Source organism: Sus scrofa, chromosome 13, assembly GCF_000003025.6.
Source record: "Sus scrofa isolate TJ Tabasco breed Duroc chromosome 13, Sscrofa11.1, whole genome shotgun sequence".
Lineage (NCBI taxonomy): Eukaryota > Metazoa > Chordata > Mammalia > Artiodactyla > Suidae > Sus > Sus scrofa.
Window position 1 is genome coordinate 30,449,341 of NC_010455.5, and position 21,005 is coordinate 30,470,345.

General features: G+C 39.2%; 1 protein-coding gene and 1 pseudogene across 1 annotated transcript in view; one reads left to right on the plus strand and one right to left on the minus strand.

Moving 5' to 3' along the window:
* SMARCC1 (SWI/SNF related, matrix associated, actin dependent regulator of chromatin subfamily c member 1) overlaps window positions 1-21,005 on the minus strand; it is a 166,292-nt gene that overhangs the window by 39,362 nt on the left and 105,925 nt on the right. The window contains 3 exon segments of the mRNA XM_021068731.1: window positions 5,697-5,851; window positions 6,521-6,635; window positions 8,729-8,784. Coding sequence (XP_020924390.1) covers window positions 5,697-5,851; window positions 6,521-6,635; window positions 8,729-8,784 — 326 coding nt within the window.
* Window positions 20,426-20,989, plus strand: LOC100518805 (annotated as a pseudogene).

The following is a 21,005-nucleotide window of genomic DNA, read 5'->3' on the forward strand; positions in this document are numbered from 1 at the left end:
AAACGCAACAGTCTTGGGACACAGGTAAAAAGTATAACATTTATGTAGATGGAATTACCAGAGAGGATAGAGAATGAAGTAGAAACAACACGGAAAAGAGATAAAGGGTAAGAATTTTCTAAAACAGATGAAACAAATCAACTGAAAGATTCAAGATGCTTAAGCAAACCCCAAGGAGAGAAAACACAACAATGAAAATCACGATAAGGTACACACTAAGTTCTAAAAACACAAATACAATCTTAATAGTATGGGGTGGGGGAAGGGCACATTACCTTTAATTACCTCCAATGGGTGCAACAAGAATGCTTATAACTGACTTATCGACAGTTACAACGGACAATGGAATGGCTTTTTTTGGCCACGCCCACAGCATGTGGAAGTTCCAAGGCCAGAGACTGAACCCACACCATAACAGTACCCTGAGCCATAGCAGTGACAATGTCAAGTCTTTAACCTGCTGAGCCATAGAGGAACTCTGGCATTTTTCAAAGTATTGAAGTAAAATACCTGCCCACCTTGAATTCTATACTCACTGAAAAAACAAAAACAAAACACACTTCAAAAGTGAAGATGAGGAGCTCCCATTGTGGCCCAGCAGGTTAAGGACCTGATGATGTCTCTGTGAGGATGTGGGTTTGAGTCCTGGCCTCACCCATGGAGTTAAGAATCCAGCATTGCTACAAGCTGTGGCATAGGGAGCAGCTATAGTTCCTATTCGAGCTCTGGCCTGGGGACTTCCATATGCTGCAGGTGTGGCCATTAAAAAAAAAAAAAAAAAAAAAGATGAACTCAAGAGCTTATGTGAAAAACAAAGAGAAGTCATTACTAACAAACCCACAGAGTTAAGAAATTCTCAAGGGAGTTCTTTAAAAGAAGAAAAAAGTATTTCTATTAATAAAAAGTTGAAATGGGAATTCCCTAGTGGCCTAGTGGTTGCCTAACGGTTAAGGATTCGAGACTGTCACTGCTACGGCTTGGATCACAGTGGGTTCAATCCCTGGCCTAGGCACTTCCACATGCCATGGACATGGCCAAAACACACACACACAAAAAAACAAAAAAACCATACAGTAAGATTCCATTACATACCTAGTAGAATTGCTAAAATTAAAAAGACTGATAATACCAAGTGCTGATAAGGATGTGGAACCACTGGAACCCTCAAACATTGATTCTGGGATAGTTCACTGGAACAGCTACTCTGAAAAATACTCTGGTAGTCTGATATATCTTGGACCTCCACCCTTAGTCTGATATTATAGTAACATGAGATACTGGTATGTTGATTTTGCAAAAGGAGAAATATATGTAATTTATGACTAGAGAGCAGATTGTGTCAGGTTAGAGTATCATGCCTCCCTTTAGAGGTGTAGTCTATGTCTCCTCATCACCTTGAATTAAGACAGAATGTTTCACTGGTAGAGTTGGGAAGAAGTCATGCAGTGCCAGGAAAAGGCCCCAGCCATAAGACATTGGCAGTTTTTTCTTAATACTTGGGACAATTTAAGAGAAAATTTCAAGCCGCCACGTAAAAAGCCCAATACTTTGATACCATCCTAATATGAATCAGCCCAGGATAAGTTCTTAGAAAGGCTATGTGGAGATGGTGATGCCTGCCAGCCAGCCCCAGGTGGATAGCCATCACAGCATAGGCATCAGGCATGTGAGTGATGCCATTTCAGGACTTCCATAATAGTCCAGACATGAAGTGAACACCTAGTGAAGCTAGCCAATCCAGATGGAGCAGAATTTTTTCAGCAGTCTGCCCGAGTTTCTTACTCATAAAAATATGAGAAGTCATAAAATGATTATGATTTTAAGCCACTAAGTTTTGTGGTAGTTACACAGCAATGGGGCAGGAATACTGCTGATGCTCATGCTATGGACTCTTGATCTGTCAAGAATGATGATCAGAGCCTTCCGAAAAGAAGAGCTACAGGTGAGTTCCTGCTCTGGCACAACAGGATTGGAGGTGTTTCTGCAGCACCAGGATACAGGTTTGATCCCTGGCCTGGCACAGTGGGTTAAAGGATCTGACGTTGCTGCAACTGCAGCTCAGATCTAATACCTGGCCCAGGAACTCCATAGGCGGCAGGGCAGCCAAAAAAGAAAAGGAAAAAAAAAAAAAAAAAAAAAAAAAGAGGCTATAGGGAGAGACCCAACCCTTCACATACTGGCTTTAGAGAACCTAAAATCATTAGAATAATGAAGTCTAAGAGTGTGCCACAGAAGATATATGGAATGTGGGAGAAACAACCAAAAAAAATGATGAATGATAAGAAAGAAGTAACTTGGAGTTCCCTGGTGGCCTAGTTGTTAAGTTCTCAGAGTTGTCCCTGCTGTGGCTTGGGTTGGATCCCTGGCCTTGGAATCTTTGCATGATGCAGGCATAGCAAAAAAAAAAAAAAAAAAAAAAAAAAAAAGAAAGAAAGAAAGAAAGAAAGAAAAAGAAGAAAAGAGTGAAGTAAAGCAAGGCTTCTAGCTGATAGATTAGAAAGTCTCTATTCAGTCATGTAAGAATGAAAATGAACAGGGCTCACTGTAGGCAAAAGGACCAAATATGTCAAATTTTCCTTTTGTCTTCTCTCCACAGCATCATCAAGTAAAGATACATGGCATTAGTGATCAAAGTGTATAGTGTAAATCAATTTCAATAAACATTTATCTGGTAAAGTCTTGTGACTAAAGTGTATAGTGAAAATTCTCCTATCTCAAGTAAGGGAACAAGTTGCGAGGTATTTCTGAAGGGTAAGAAAAAAATCTTCCTGTTGCCCCAAAACAGGCACCCCAATTACCATAAAGACAAAAGACAAAACTACTTTTTAAAGCATGAGGGTATGGGGTGATAATAGAAAACATCTGAAGGAATGCCTACGGCCTTAAAAAAAATGTGACTTATGTTATCTTAAAAGAACTGAATTCTACTCCTGCTGATAAAAGAGGACATGTTCTATTTTCTGGGGTTTCTAGCTTATTCCAGCAATAGTTCTGGATTCTTACTTCCAGTTAAACTCAGATGGAAGGGATGCAGAGCACCCATCCAAAAGTGCTCCTTCTTACAGCCACATACCACTCCTCAAGTGGGTTAGGCCACAGGGTGACAGCAGGTAGACTCAAAGAGTGGATGTGCTACCCAAGAGCACCTCATATGGCAAGGATGGGGAAAGCCAGACAGCATGCCCACTCTATCTGTTTTGAAGCTACATCTAGAACCTCTAATTACCTCTCCATGTCAGAGTGTGACAAACAATTAAAATGTATCAAGGAAAACTTCTAATAACAAAGCTGTTTATAGACACAATAGAACAAAAAGAGAATAAGAGAAAACTTGGATAGGCTAGATAAGTTGTACTAATTACAGTAATTTAAGTGAATTTCTTACCCCCCTTAATTACCATGTAGCACAAAAAATGATTATGTGTGCTGTAAAATGTATCAGAACCAGCTGTAGTGGCACTGAACAAGTCATGTGTGCCAAGTCATGCAGCATGAGCATCTGTAACACTCTCTCAAATCAGTGGCAAGACCTAAGTGATCTGAGAGTGAAGACCCAAGTTTCTAGTTATTAGAAATAAGAGTGAGTGATGATGAGGGAGTGGAAATTCAGTGACCTGGAAAGAAAATGTTCTTTGGACACTCTTCTAAACCTTGTATGGAATATCCAAGGGCCAGGGCAACTGATTTATAAAAGGAGTTTCTCTGCAGTGAAGGAGTCAAACAGCTATGGCAAAGTGGCCAGAGGTACAGAGTATACTAATTTTTGTGCCCAAAGCCATGAAAACATCGTAAAGCATTTGTAAAACATTTTATGGTAAACTACCATTTTAGTTCCTTCCCTGGCAACAAGAGTGAAGTGCACACTATGGTACATAGAGAAGAAATAATGGGAAGGAACAGTGAGAGAACTATGCTCTGTGAGAGGGAAAGGTGTCCCAAAAAGTCCAGCTGGAGATGAAAAAGAGTGTGGTTTCATCTGCACACAAAATAGGTCAGGACAGATAGGCAAGAAATGGTGCTTGAGAACTGAGAATGTTCTTGATCATGAAGATCTCCCAAATTCCCTAAGGAGTCTGAAATTTGAGCCTGAGAGAGAAAGGGGGATTATTCAGGAAAGTATCATTCTCATATTTGTATTTTTAAAGATTCTTCTACATAATGTATGACTCATTTATATGAAGTCATGGTGTTCGGAGACAGGCTAGTATTTACTTCTGAAGGGAATGAAAGTAACTGGAAGGGATGCGAGGAAGCGTCTAGTGAGCTGCTAAGGTTATATGGCTTGATGTGGGTGCTGATTGTGAGCCTGTAGGTAGGCTCAGCTGAAAAAAATTTACATTGTAGACATTTATATGTTTACTTATTTAGATATAAATTATACTTCAATAAAAAATGAAAAACCAGAAAGATTACTTTGGCTGAAGGATAGAGAATGGGATGCAGGAGACAGGCAATAGATGAGCACAGTATGAACAGTAAGAACATGGATGGCTCAGAGTTCCCTGGTAGCTGAGCAGTTAAGGACTCAGTATTGTCACTGCTGTGGCTTGGGCTTGATCCCTGCCCAAAGAACTTCTGCATCCTGCAGGCATGGCCAAAGTGGGGGGCAGGGAGAGCTTCCAATAAAGGAGCAAAACCAAACAAATGTGAAACAAGAAGCAAACTGATGTCTACAACAGTATTCACTTATTCAACAGTACCCCTCAAATTTCTAGAGGAGAGAGAATACCTAAAACTGTTTAAGAACCATAAAGATCAGGAGACATCTTTGGAAGAGACTGACTAATCTGTCTGAACTGACTGAGCTTAACTGTGACCAGTAAACACCCCTTCCACACACTGTCCACACCTACGTCAGATGGGCAGGCACTCAAAACAGTAGCCTTATGGTTTGAACTGGGTCATCTATGGATCTGTTGTACATCATGGTACACAGATGAAACCCGTGGAGAAGTAGTTCACAGCAGCTAAAGAGTCTGGAGGAACTAAAGACCATGAAAAACATCTTTCCCAATGGATCAAGAATAGCTCAAGATAAAATGATTAGCTATGTTGTAGTAACCACTGCTTGAAATGTGGTGACTATAAAGAAAGGAAACTACTTTTGAGGGTTAAATGGAGAAGGGGGTGAATAGATTTTAAAACCCTGATATATTCATGCTTTAAAACGCTAAATTAACAAAAAGCAGGGAAAATAACATTCTCTTTTCTTCTTATGTATGTTGGAAAGCCAATACTGTGTTATAAATAGAGAAAACCACCCCCAGAAAGCTGGCAAATTCAAGAAGAAAGGAGCTATTTTAGGTTCCCTCTCTTTCCTTTCAGTCTGTAAGAGCAGGGTGAAGTATTTATACAAGGAAACAGATTTTTGTCTTAAAAATCACAAATATTTCAGAAATTATTGCAACTGTAGTCCAAGACAAGTTCTGCAGGCACATTAAGGAGACTTCAATCTCTGCAGTCTTCAAAAGACTGAATGACACAATGAATGAATCAAAGGCAGTCACTTTTTAGGAGCAGGTTAGCTATTTCTACCATCCTCTTGTCTGTGGATCTTAACCTAGAAATATCATTCAAGCAAACAGTCATCTCCTACAGGGTGCAAGCCTCTTTATACTAAATGTTCCCAATAACCTCAAAACAATACAGTCATTCATGACTTAGAGAGCACTAGGAAAAGATCTGTCAGGGCAAACCTTGGCTTTGGTTGCAGCTGAGGCAAGAGCAGCTGCTGCGGCTGTGGCTACATTTCCTTCAGAAATTTCATGTTCTACTTTCTTCTTCCCAATATCACTTTCTCTTTCTTTACAAGTATCAGTGAGTTCCTTGTTCTCTTCACTCTCCTTCTCTTCTGAAAAAAATCAGAAAGTTCTATTACCAGTGTGCCCAGTCTCAATAAGACATCTTACTTCTCACCTCTGCCACATGACGGACTAGGACTGATGTTACAAAGAGACCTCAGTGCTGCTGCCTTCTTTTTAAGATCTCTGCTGAGCCATTCCAGGCATGGAAGTCTGCTTCTATTTCAGATGGATTTTCTAAATAGTCCACTTTGTCTTCCTTTATTTCTCTAAGCGCTCTGTGTAGTTCCCTTGGATATAAAGGAAAATTCAGGGGAACTAAGCCCTAAGACCAACATGTTGGTTCATCAGTCAATGAAATACTCCAGGAAACCCTACAGTCTGGAGGAAATCAGAAGCTGAGAACAGAGCATTTCTGCAAGCCTTCCAAGTCGGGCATGATGGGATTCACCAGCAACTGACTGGAAATGACAGGTCTGTGTGGTGACTTCAGTCACAGCTAAAAAACCTGTTTGTCTAAATATCACTGAAAGCAACACAACCACTAGCATCAGCACTGAAGCTTAAGTGCAAAGTAAAACTCAAATGCTTATTTACTGTTATATTAAGAAACAAACCCATAATAAATGAAGGAATTTTTCTACATAATTAAACTGCCCACATTTCTCCAGTGCTTTTTGGTTTTACCTAGTAAAGTCCAAAGAGTTTTCTCAAATTACCTGATTTGGTATCTTCACTAACTTCACTATCCTGTTCCTTCTCACTGTTTTTTTCATTTTCTCCATCTTGTGCTTTATCACCTTCATCCGTTTCATTTTCCCCTTTATTTTCTGCCTGAAAAGGTACCAAAAAAAAAAAAAAAAAAAAAAAAAAGAGAGAGAGAGAGAGAGAGAATAGTGAGAAAAAAAAATGCTCCTTTTACAATGGACATTATTTTTGAATAACAAAAGGCTCCACTATTTTGGGCAAGGAGTGGACTAGGTTCAGAAAGGCCTTGGAGAGAAAAGCTAGAAAATAAATTAATAGTTTCAGAAATATACCTTTTACTACCTCAACTCCTGAGAGCTAACAAGACAAACTGGATACCTTCTAAGCAAAGTCCCCACTCTCTGTGCACCCTCTGCTTTAGGCTATGGTTACAGTATCCAAAGGAAAATCAGTGGGATTCATTTATATTATTTATTGGTCAAATAAATAAATAAATAATCAGTTAGTTGTCCAAAAAGACTAAGATCATTTAAAATGTACAGAATCAACCATGAAGATAAAATGCTGTCAAAATCAAAAGCTGACGGGAGTTCCTATTGTGGCTTAGCGGTAACAAACCCAGCTAGTATCCGAAACGATGCAGGTTCATGACCCAGATCTGGCGTTGCTATGAGCTGTGGTGTAGGTTGCAGACACAGCTCGGATGCTGCATTGCTGTGGATGTGGCAGAGACCAGCAGCTGCAGCTTTGACTGGACCTCTAACCTGGCAATTTCCATATGCCACACATGTGGCCCTAAGGAAGCAGGGAAAAAAAAAAAAAAGAAAAATTTTTTTTCAGACTTTAAAAGCAAAAGTATACTTGATTTTGAATGTGCCAATTGCTGCTATACAGCAAAGTGACATAGTGATATACATACACACACTCTTTTTTTAATGGCTGCACATGGAAGTTCCCAGGCCAGGGATTGAATCCGGGCTGCAGCTGAGACCTATGCTGGATCCTTAACCCACTGTGTCACAGCCAGTATAGCCAGAACTCTTGCATTCTCTTAAAGAAAAATACTGTTTTCCATCATGGTCTGTCCCAGGAAATGGGATATAGTTCCCTGTGCTAAACAGTAGGACCTTGTCTTTTATCCATTTAAATGTAATCATTTGCATCTACTAATCTTAAACTTCCAGTCCATCCCACTCCTTCCCTGACAAAGCTCTTTAATACCACCATTTGTTAATGGTCTTTAGGAAGAGCCACAATAGATCATGCTCTGGGACAGGAAACGTCAATTCTTCTGTGGTCAGGTTTTAGTATCACTGGCTAATTTTGAAATCCCCATGACCTTATACAAATTATGTAACAAGGTTTATAAAATGAAGAGACTATCTTTTTCTTGATGAGGCTGTTTTAGGAATTAAATGAATTCATAAATGTAAATTACAAAGCACAGTATTTAGAACATTGTAGAACAATAATTAAACTATTATCCTTTTCCTTTCCTTACCTGTATACAATTTTAAAGCCCTTATGTAATCAAGACCTTGAATCTCTGCTTGTATATATTCACTCAATGTGACTGACTGCTCACCATGTGGCTCAAACTTGAAGAGGCTGTAAAGTCCTATCCTGCTGGCTCTCCTTGAGTTTACATCCTCTATGAGACAGGGATCAGGTCATAAACATAGTGGGCACCTGGGTGCCCTCTGCACACTGACTTCAGTGTCTCCCCCTCTGTTGCCAGGTGGAACACTCGATTCCCTAGTCTCCATTTCAATCTTGATAATTTCATCTGCTCTTTAAGACCTACTTGAAACGTTGCCTTCTCACTAAGTCTTTTCCAATTATTTTTCTGCTGGTGGCTAACTCTCCTAGAAAAATGCCTTAATATTCTATAATTCCCTTCTGGCACAAAGATAGGACCCAAACTCTACTATTCGAAATCCTTAAGAAACACAACATTTTGTTTTCCATATTGCCAACTGTGCCAGAAAGGGGTACAGAAGCATAAATTAGAGAGTGAATAAATCCTGAAAGAATAAATGAAAAATGTCCAATATTATGACTTATGAGAACTACACCTTAAACCAACAAAGTCCAAATGACGGATATAATTATTTATAGTCCCCTGAGAGGACTCAAAAGATCAAAATAAACCCAAACTGTTATGCTATGAAAGGCTCTCTGTGGCTTTTCTGTTACCAGAGAATTTAAACAGACTTTACCTTTTCAGGCTGCTGACTGTCAGCATCAGTTTCCATTTTTTCCTCTTCAGCTCCTTCTACAAACAAAAGAATAAGAACAAGTAGTACAATATTGGGAAAAAAGTAAAAGCTATCTTAATGCTGTTAGAGTGTTTGAAATACATCTACACTCAGTAATATGGACAAACTTCAAAATCATAAGGTTAACATAAAACAACACATACCTTATTATTCTATTAAAGTTAAAAGATAGGTGCAAGTAATCTGGTTATAGCATCAGGATAGTGGTAATATTAGCAAACCAAATCCAAGAACACATAAAAAAAGATCATACACCACGACCAAGATGGATTTATCCCAGGGTTACAAGGATGGTTCAACATACACAAGTCAATCCATGTGATACACCACATCAACAAAAGAAAAGACAAAAACCACATGATCATCCCAATAGACGCAGAAAGAGCATTTAATAAAATTTAACAATCATTCAGGATAAAAAATTTTATCATCTAAGTAGCTAAAGAGGGACCATATCTCAACAAAAAAGCTATTGACGACAAACCTACAGCCAACATAATTTTCAATGGAGAAAAGCTGAAAGCCACCTTACTAAAATCTGGAATAAGATAAGGATGCCCAATCTTACCACCTCTATTCAACACAGTATTGGAAGTCATAGCCACAAAAATCATACAAGAAAAAGAAATAAAAAGTATTCAAATCAGAAGGGAAGAAGTAAAATGGTCATCATATACATAACATGATACTCTATATAGAAAACCCTAAAGACTCCACACAGAAACTATTAGAACTGATAAATGAATTCAGCAAGGATACAAGACTAACATACAGAAGTCTGCTGCATTTCTTTATATTACAATGAAATATCAGAAAGGGAAGGTAAAAAAGACAATATTTTTAAAAATTATGTCCAAAAAAACCCACCACAAACCACAGAACAAATCTGAGCAAGAAGGTGAAACACATGATAAGAACTATAAAATATTGATACGGAGCTCCTGTTGTGGCTCAGCAGAAATGAACCCAACTAGTATCCATGAGGATGCAGATTCGATCCTAGGCCAGCAACTGTAGCTCTGATTGAACTCCTAGCCTGGGAACTTCCATATGCCACACCTGCAGCCCTAAAAAGAAACAAAAACAAAAACACTGATAAAGGAAACTGATGATGAATCAAAGAAATGAAAAGATATTCCATGTTCTTTGATTGGAAGAACTCATATTATTTAAATGGCCATACTTCCCAAAGAAAGCTACTGATTTAATGTGATCCCTATCAAATTTCCTGTGACATTTTCCACAGAACTAGAACAAATAATCCTAAAATTTATATGGAACCATAGAAGACCCAGTATTGTCAAAGCAGTCCTAAAAAAAAAGAACAAAGCTGGAGGTGTAACCCTCTTGGACTTTAGACAAGACTATAAAGCTACAGTAATCAAAGCAGCATGGTACAGGCTAGGATCTGGCATTGCTGTAGGTGTGGCGTAGGCTGGCAGCTACATCTCTGATTCAACCCCTAACCTGGGAACTTCCATATGGCGTGGATGCAGCCCTTAAAGTGCCCAAAATGGCACTGCCAATCAGTGATTATTTGGAGGGAACACTCTCCATTTCCTACACATCACTTGTAAACAGCCAGTAGTTACTTTCTAAAACAAATAGAACCATGCTACTATCTACTCTTTGGGGGCTTTACAAGGACCATAAGGGAAAAAGTCCTTCAGAATCAGCCTCACAACAGATGCAACTGGTCACAGTAACTGTTCCCTACAGATTTCTTGGTATTATTTTCAGAATACGCTACCTATGTTCATTCCTTCTTCCTTTTTCATTATTGTTTAAAATGCTATATCTTTTGTGAAGCCTTCCCCAACTAACTCAAGCATAAATCATTGTTTCTTCCACATGTACCTCTACCTACAACTGTGTTTCTTTTTAATAATAATATCCTCCCCACCAAATGAATATCCTTCAAGGTAAGGGTGTTTAATTCAGTGATTCACAAACTGTGGTCCAGATATCCTGAAGTTCCTAAGATCAAATCTATTTTCATGTCAACACCAAGATGTTATTTGCCTCTTTATTCTCATTTCATACAAGTGCAGTGTGTAGCTTTCCAGAGGCTGCATATTGAAATCAGCAACAGAAATGTACAACTACAGATTGTTTAAAATTTCACAGTTTTTCTTTCTTTCTTCCTCTTTCTTTCCTCCCTTCCTTCTTTGCCATGCCTGCAGCATGTGGGAAGTTCTCAGGCCAGGGATCAAACCCGTGCCAGAAATCAGACTCCTACTATACAATGAACCTCCTGGAGCCTTTGTCCTATACTTCTAGCTTCCAGAAATAAATATTGCTGTTGATAAGCTACCTAGCCTATGATATTCTGCCCAAGCTGACTGAGATTCTCCCTTCCCCAGTTTTCCCCCTGGACACTCCCCATCTCTTGGCATTTAGGACCTCTCCCTCCCTCTTTGGAGTCTCCTCTCATCCCTTGGAGCACCTTTTCCTTCTTAAAAGGGAGGGAAGGAGGGAGCAAGGAAGAGAGGGAGGGAAGAAGGAAAGAAAACAAAAACAAAAAACTTGTAGCCATTGCACTGACAATGTCAGATCTTTAATCCACTGTGCCACAAAGGAACTCCTCAATTTCTGTATTAGAAATTAGTCAATATCAACAGATATAATCCAAATAAATGGAAGCATTTTTGGGTTCACTTATATTTTTAAAGAGTCAAAGTTCAGGGAGTTCCCGTCGTGGCGCAGTGGTTAACGAATCCGACTAGGAACCATGAGGTTGCGGGTTCGGTCCCTGCCCTTGCTCAGTGGGTTAACGATCTGGCGTTGCCGTGAGCTGTGGTGTAGGTTGCAGACGCGGCTCGGATCCTGCGTTGCTGTGGCTCTGGCGTAGGCCGGTGGCTATAGCTCCGGTTGGACCCCTAGCCTGGGAACCTCCATATGCCGCGGGAGCGGCCCAAGAAATAGCAACAACAACAACAATAACAACAACAACAACAAAAAAAAAGACAAAAAAAAAAAAAAAAAAAAAAGAGTCAAAGTTCAAAGACCAAAAAATTTTAGAACTTTGAGTCCAATAATTTTTGTCTTATCAGAGAACAAAATGAGGTCCATGGTAGGAATTCACTGAACACTTCTAGGAGACTAACCAAGTCATTCACTGTATTAAAGTTCAAATGTTCCATAAAGCTAGCAATATACAGTCCAACCCAGATCAAGAGTCTTGCATCACACTCTCTACAACCTAGCTCCAGCCTACCTTTGTAGGCTGCTCTCTTTCCACATCCTTGTTTGAATTTCATTTTCTGGCCAACGTGATTTACTTCTTACCCTCTGAACAACCTTCTATTTCCATCTCTGAGCCTTTGTTCACACTGTTCTACAGAATCAAATACTGTACTTGCTTCAGTCTGGCTCACTGATTTTCTGAACCTCTTTTTCAACACTCAGCTGAAATCCTACTTTGTCTACTTTCTTTGTCTGAAGTCAGCCTCAGTTTAAAATTATAGGTCACAGTGTGTTAATTCTTACAGCATTTCCTATGACTGTAAGACAATTAATACTTCATTATATTTCCAATATTCCAATAATAAATTACTTTTCCATGTATGTATAAACTCATCACAAAAAATAACCCCAATTACTAAAGGTTATTACCTATGTCTTACATAACTGCACACAGCAAGAGAGCTGTATCAAGCAACTATAGCACTCGATTTAATAAGAGTCACCACAAGACACACAATTGTATTACACAGGGAAGCCAAAATTTCTTCTTAAAATTTCACCTCCTACCATCTAATAAATATGAGTCATTAGGCAAGTCCTTTAAATCCCATCTAACCCTTAGAAGTTAAACATCTAATTATGAACTGCTAAGAGTCCCTCAGGGAGTTCCTATCATGGTTCAGTGGTTAACGAACCCGACTAGTATCCATCAGGACGCGGGTTCGATCCCTGGCTTTGCTCAGTGGGTTAAGGATGCAATGTTGCTGTGAGCTGTGCGGTAGGCCAACAGCTGTAGCTCCAATTCAGATTCAACCCCTAGCCTGGGAGCTTCCATATACCACAAGTGCAGCCCTAAAAAGACAAAAAAAAAAAAAAAAAAAAAAAAAAAAAGCCCCCTCAAATATAACAGTGACAAAGAGAAGAAAGAAGCCCATTCCACAAAATGTGGTCTAAAGATCAAATATTGAGCCAGCTTTTCCTCGGGTTCACTTGTCTAGCATGTCTTCACATACTGGTGTTTTATTTACTTTTTTGATATGCCCACAACATGTAGCAGTTCCCAGGTGCAGTGGGTTAAAGGATTCAGCATTGCAGCAGAAGTGGCAGAGATCACAGCTGAGGCTCAGATTCAATCCCTGGCCTGGGAACTTCCATGTGCCATGAGTGTCACCATTAAAAAAAAAAAAAGTAGTGCTTGATTTTAAAAATGGTATGGAAATCCTCAGGGTGAAAAGAATGATGCTATTTATGTGCTATAAATAGTGTCTGAGGCAAGAAGTGTAACAGTTACTTCTGAGCTTTATGTTCCTAGAAAGTGACCTTTCTAATATTATTATTGTCAGGATGCTCTTCTCAATGTTCTTTATCTTAACCTTCCTGAAAACTAAGAGTGATGGTTTGAGTTCTTCTAAACAAAGCTGTGACAAACAGCTCAAGACTTCTTCTTGGAGTCCTGTACTTCACAAGGTATTAAAGCAGCTTGGTGGATAATCTGCTCATAACTATAAAATGATCTTCTTGAAACATTTCTATTTATGATTCAATTCCCCTAAAGCATAATCAATTATACAGGGGGGAAAAAAAAATCAATGGATTTAATCTCTCAAATTTCTCTAAACCAGAATTAAGATACAGACGGTAAATCTATTGAGCCTGGGAATTCCCTGGTGGCCTAGCAGTTAAGGACTCAACATTGTCACTGCTGTGGCTCGGGTTCAATCCCTAATTGTATATTCCACAGTTGCAGACAAAAAAATAAAAGTCTATTCAGTAGCAAGAAAACCAAAACCAGAACACCAATATTTGAGGTCAGGAAATACAAATGGAGGGTAGAGCAATAAGTCTTTGACAGACTTTTTGAATATACATGCATGTTCCAACTCTGGGGGAAGGGATGATGTCCTAAAAATAGGCTAAAAGTCATTGTATTATGGTGTTTATTTATTTTTATTTTTTTTTTATTTGTCTTTTTGCTATTTCTTGGGCCGCCCCTGCGGCATGTGGAGGTTCCCAGGCTAGGGGTCGAATCGGAGCTGTAGCCACCAGCCTACGCCAGAGCCACAGCAACTCGGGATCCGAGCCACGTCTGCAACCTACACCACAGCTCACGGCAATGCCGGATCGTTAACCCACTGAGCAAGGGCAGGGACCGAACCCACAACCTCATGGTTCCTAGTCAGATTTGTTAACCACTGCGCCACTACGGGAACTCCGTATTATGGTGTTTATAAGTAGAAAAATGTCCTTATTCTTAGGAAACGGATGCTGAAATATTTAGGGGGTGCAAAGAATCACGATGTCTACAGCTTATTTTGAAATAATTCACCAAAAATAATGGAATAAAAATTGTTTATTTAGATTCCTAAATAGATAAAAACGGCAAAACTGAATCTGACTGGCAAATGAGATTTCAGTATGCTATCCTATCAACATTTCAGTATGTTTGGCTACAAGTAAAGAGGTTATCAGGAAGGTATTGTATGTAGTCTCTAGGTAAAGTCTAAAAATAATTTACTTCTTATTTTTTTAATTACTTAATGAATCTTATTACATTTATAGGTGTACAACAATCATCACAATCAAATTTTACAGCATTTCCATCCCAAACCCTCAGTGACAGCTCTTTAATAAAACCTTAGTGGTAAAGTTAAAGAAATTGTTAATATTCAAACAGATTATATAGTTGAAAAATAATTCAATTTAACAATTCCTAGATAGCATCTATTCTCAACCTAACAGAATAAAATTTTTAAAAATTTAAGTTAGACCCTGATACTCTTCTGCTCAAACCCCTCATTTGCCTCCACCTGAGTAAACACTAAAACTTTACAATGGCTTACAAGGTTCCTCCTAATCTCTCTTGCCCTCCTCTATCCTGCAATCCAGCTGTTTTCCATGATTCTCCTTGCTATTCCTCAACTACGTCTGGCAGCTCCTGCCCAGACACCTAACACTGGCTGCTCCCGGTGCCTGGAACCTCTGACCGGGCTCCTATCCTTGCCTTCCACTTAACATCTTTACTCAAATCTCACTTTCTTGGTGAGACAATCCCGGACCACTTAAAACTGCTACACTTCACTCTTATCCACAGATCCTTGTTCTATTTTGCACTGTACCACTTTCCAACCAATATACTCTTTCAACACTCCTATCCATCTTCCACCTTTAAAATGTAAAGTCCATGAGGGCAGGCATTTTGGTCAGCTTTCTTTTCCAGTATTCTAGCATCTAGAATACAATGAAATACCATAATAACACAACATATTAACAGTCTTATTTATTCCTATGAATTAACAAGGGAAAAAAAGAGTCTAGTTTAAAACTGATCTCCCATCCAAAAATGCTTATGTGATATAGGCTCATACACTATATCACAATGACTGAATTTTGCTCTGAGTTTCTCAGCACTTAATCTTGTATAAATGAATCATCCACTGCCAATCTTTTAGTACATTTGCCTGTCTCCTGTAGATCCTAGGTTTTCAAGAGGGCCTGGGTCTTTTCCTACTGTATTTGCCATAGTACATAAGACAATACAGTACAATGGAGCTGTTAGGCCTTCAGCAATCCTTGTTAAATGAGTGAAAAATGCACAGATGTACCTATTTGTTTTACTTCTGGCAGCACACTACAGTGAAAAGAGGTCAAGGCTTTGGGGTCAAAGAGGTTCAAATTTTAGCCTATTCTTAAAAATGTGCCAATGTAACCTACCAACATCTACTTTCCCTGCAAAAAACCATACAAATCTGGAGAAATCAGGAGATACTGAACAATGCCTAGAATTGAAAGAATCTCCTAAGCCAACATTTATTTCCTAAATAATTCCAATGAGAAGTTTCCTAATAAATGAAAATAAGAGGTGTTTTAGACATAGTGTTCACCTGTCTTAACTTTATTTCACCAAATACGAACCCCCAGCACCAAATCCACAATAAAAAGAGAGGTTTATGAGAGAAACCCAAAAAGTTCTGTTTTGTAAGAAAACTTTTTGTTAATACATAAAACTAGTGTAACATAATAAATTAAATATCACAATAAAAAAATATGATTGGAATTCCCACTGTGGCACATGTGATCCATAGCATCTTGGGAACACTGGGACACAGGTTTAAATCCAGACTCGGCACAGTGGGCTAAGGATCTGGTGTGGCAGCAGCTGCGGATTAGGTTGCAACTACAGTTTGGATATGATCCCTGGCCCAGGAACTCATATGACACGAGGCAACCAAAAAAGCTAAAAAAGCCTAAATAAATAAATAAATAAAAGTATGATTAACCTACCACCCAACCTCAATATTATCTTTTTGTTTGTTTTTTGTCTTTTTTAGGGCTGCATCCGCAGCATATGGAGGTTCCCAGGCTAGAGACTACATCAGAGAAGTAGCTGCCAGCCTATGTCACAGTCAAAGCAATGCCAGATCCAAGCCGCATCTATGACCTACACCACAGCTCACAGAAAGGCTGGATCCTTAACCCAATAAACAAGGTCAGGGATTGAACCCATATCCTCATGGATACTAGTCAGGTTCATAACTTGATGAACCACAACGGGAACTCCAAGTATAATATTATCTTGATAGGAAAAGTTAGATCATTCTATTTCAAATCTGTGCACTATGTAATAAGGCAGTATTTTGCTACATAAAGTGCAAGTTTAAATGTAAATCTGATACTTCCTTTCTTTGAGCTCTGAACTTGGAATGTAGCTCAGCAAGAGAGGAGGTATACTATTGACTTCCCAATACAACTCTGCTGAGCCAGTTCCACAGGGAGTACCATTTGCAGTTTCCTAATTTATTCTATTAGTTACAGTCTAGTCAGTTATAGAATTCTGCCCACAACTCATTCATAAATATTCATATTATGTTGTTATTTCCTTAACCCTTATTAAGTGGTAAAAAGACCCAAATTCTGTTGATGCAACTAGTGAGTATACACTGCACTTTAGAGAGGTTACCTGATAGGCTATTTGCCACATACTATGAATGAAGTTTACTGTTCATTCCATTCAAAGAATCACCCTTTGTAATTTCCAAAGCTTCCTGCAGCAGTCTGATCCAAGCTTTGTAAACTGTGAAAACCATACACCCACTAATGAATCAGGAAAATCTAGCCTCATAAGACTAAGATTGGTAGATCTTTTATTTTTATTGGTTCCTCTTTTAAATCTCACTAAACCAGAAATGGGCAACTTTGCAAACTGTTTCTTAACCATTAACGCTCTATGATATCATCTACAAAGTTTTAAAAATAGATTTACATGTAAAAACATGTCCCTGATTCTACAAAGTACAGAAACTTCTTTGACTCAAATAAGAGGGCTTTGCCAACCCTTTTCAATTCTATGACCACAGGGAACCAAAAGACCCTACAAATGAACCAAAAACACACAAAAAAGTTGAGGAAAGTAAGACCTTTCCCAGGCATTCAACAGGCCCAGGTTTTCCTAGCCTGAGCTTGGCAATATCTCATGGTGTAGAATCAACAAAAAGCAACAGAGATGTGACCTGGCTTGCTAATTTTAGTCTCCATCTAAGAAAAAGGAAAACAAGTGACTTTTCAAACTAAGAAATACTGTGGATACTGTAAATTACTTTATTCAAAGCCCTGGTATTCTGGATTAGTAGCCAACATTAAGAACGGTTAGGTCAATAGTCTGTTCTGAGGGCTAGAGTAAGAGGTTTGATTAATCTGAGAATCTGTTTCTATACTTAAAAAATGCAACAGCTAGATTGACACTTTAAAGAAAGCAGACAAAACAAGAGAAGTAGACCCTATGAAAACTCATGGAAACCATAAGATTTTAGGCTAGAAGAGACCTTACCGATACCTATTTAAAGAACAGAGGGGAGTTCCCGTCGTGGCGCAGTGGTTAACGAATCCGACTAGGAACCATGAGGTTGCGGGTTCGGTCCCTGCCCTTGCTCAGTGGGTTAACGATCCGGCGTTGCCGTGAGCTGTGGTGTAGGTCGCAGACGCGGCTCGGATCCCGAGTTGCTGTGGCTCTGGCGTAGGCCAGTGGCTACAGCTCCGATTCAACCCCTAGCCTGGGAACCTCCATATGCCGCGGGAGCAGCCCAAGAAATAGCAACAACAGACCAAAAGACAAAAAAAATAAATAAATTAAAAAAAAATAAAGAACAAAGCACCAGGAGTTCAGGTGGTCTCATCTGTGGAGTATGGGCTAATAATTTAAACACTTACTTCATATCACCTCTGTACTATAACAATAAATGAAAAAGACATAACGATAAAAAGTTAACTTGGTTTTTCATCAGAAATTGTTTCACAAAGAATGAACAAAATTAATGAACAATGTAAGAAACATTAGGAATACATTATGAACAACTGTATACAAAATATTATTTTTACCTTGGTGTAAAAATTACCCTCTTATAACACACAGGAATACTTTATGAGAAACCAAGTATTGCTTATGAAGCTACTTTATTAAATAAAATTTTACCACTCTTCAGGATTAATGAAGCAAAAATAGATAAAAGTCCCTACTACCAAAAATATCATTTATCCTATTTCCAGATACTGGCATAACTAAACGATACAATCAATATAGAATATCTAACACCAGCTCTTTCTTGTTATAGATGAGAGAACTCAGGGCTAATCAAAGCAAAGAGATTTTTAAAATCCTGTAGCTATACAGGGCAGAAGAAAGGTAGAACTATGTCTGCAAAATTCTAAAATCTAACAAACAATGTGCTGTGTATAAGACAGACTCAGTTTAATCCAAAGACACAAATAAACTGCACGTAAACTAATGAAAAAAGATATTCCATGAAAACACAGTAACCAAGAGAGCTGGTATGTTAAGATCAGATAAAACAGACTTTTTTTTCTTAAGGGCTACAGGTGCAGCATATGGAAGTTCCCTGGCTAGGGGTCGAATTAGAGCTACAGCTGCCGGCCTTGGCCACAGCCAAGGCAATGTGAGATCTGAGCCACGTCTGCAACCTATACCACTGCTCATGGCAACAAAACATCCTTAATCAGTGAGCAAGACCAGGGATCAAACTTGCATCCTCATGAACACTAGTCAGGTTTGTTACCTGCTAAGCCACAATGGGAACTCCTAAAACAGATTTTTATTTTGTATTTATTTATTTATTTTGTCTTTTGTCTTTTCAGGACTGTCCCCGAACCATATGGAAGTTCCCGGGCTAGGGGTTGAATCAAAGCTACAGCTGACAGCCTGTGCCACAGCCACGCAACTAGGGATCTGAGCCGAGTCTGCAAACTACACCACAGCTCACGGCAATGCCAGATCTTTAACACACTGAGCAAGGCCAAGGATCGAACCCACAACCTCATGGTTACTAGTCAGGTTCGTTAACAACTGAGCCACGAGAAATAAAAACTATTAACCAATATCCCCTGCAAACATAGATGCAAAATCTTTAAGAAGATACTAGCAAATATTAATGGATTATTCACACTGATCAAGTGGGATTTATCCCAGAAATGCAAAGGTGGTTCAACAGGCAAGAATCAATTAATATAACACAACGTATCGATGGAATACAGTAAAAAATGCCAAATGATCATCTCAATTGATACAATAAAAGCAGCTGATGAAATATGACACCCTTTCATGATAAAAACACTCAACATACTAGAAACAGAGACTTCTTAAAGTTGATAAAAGGAATCTAAGAAAATCCAGCATATAACATCACACTAATGATAAAATTCTAAAAACTTTCCGCCTAAGATCAGGAAAAATTTCATTTACAACAATATTCAAAAGGATAAAATATAAAGGAAAAGATTTAACAAAGGAATATAAGACTAAAAACTTCCAACCATTGTTTAAAGAAATAAAAGACCTAAATAATGCAAAGACACCCTATGTTCATTGATTAAAGACATAATATTGTAGAGATGACAATACACCCCAAACTGAATGCGAATAGAAATCACAATGAGATACCACTTCACATTCACCTAGGCTGGGTGTTTTTTTTTTTTTTTTTGTCTTTTTGTCTTTTTGTCTTTTGTTGTTGTTGTTGCTATTTCTTGGGCCGCTCCTGCGGCATATGGAGGTTCCCAGGCCAGGGGTTGAATCGGAGCTGTAGCCACCGGCCTACGCCAGAGCCACAGCAACTCGGGATCCGAGCCGCGTCTGCGACCTACACCACAGCTCACGGCAACGCCAGATCCTTAACCCACTGAGCAAGGGCAGGGACCGAACCTGCAACCTCATGGTTCCTAGTCGGATTTGTTAACCGCTGCGCCACGACGGGAACTCCATAGGCTGGGTGTTTTTAACTTGTTACCTTTTTTTTTTTTTGGTCATTTAGGGTTGCACCGGTGGCATATGGAGGTTCCCAGGCTAGGGGTCCAATCGGAGCTACAGCTGCTGGCCTACACCACAGCCACGGCAACGTGGATCTGAGCCATGTCAGCGACCTACATCACAGCTCATAGCAATGCCGGATCCTTAACCCACTGAGGGAGGTCAGGGATCAAACCCGCAACCTCATGGTTACTAGTCAAGGCTGGACATTTTTAAAAAGAGAGGGGGAAAAAAACAGGATTGCAGCTGCAGCAGAGCCCCTGGCCAACCATTTCAGCTCCTGAGTCACTGGTGATCCCCCTCAAAAAAGAACAAGTAGGTCAGGAAGCCACACCACAGCCATGAGTTTTAAAGACACAGGAAAGATGTATGTGGAGCAGGAGGTGGTGATTCACCAAATCAGAATCACCTTAATTAGCTGCAACATGAAGTCTCTGGAGAAGGTGTGTGTTGATCTGATCAGACGCACAAAGGAAGAGAATCTCAAGGTGCAAGAACTGGTCTGGATGACTACCAAGACTCTAAGAATAACTACAAGGTAAACTGCTTACACTGAAGGTTCTAAGACTTGGGATCATTTTCAGACGAGGATCCACAGGAAACTCACTGACTTTTACAATCCTTCTGAGATTGTCAAACAGATCACATCCATAAGCTTCAAGCCAGAAATGTAGGCTGAAGTCACCACTGCAGATGCTTAAATCAACCTTTTTAATA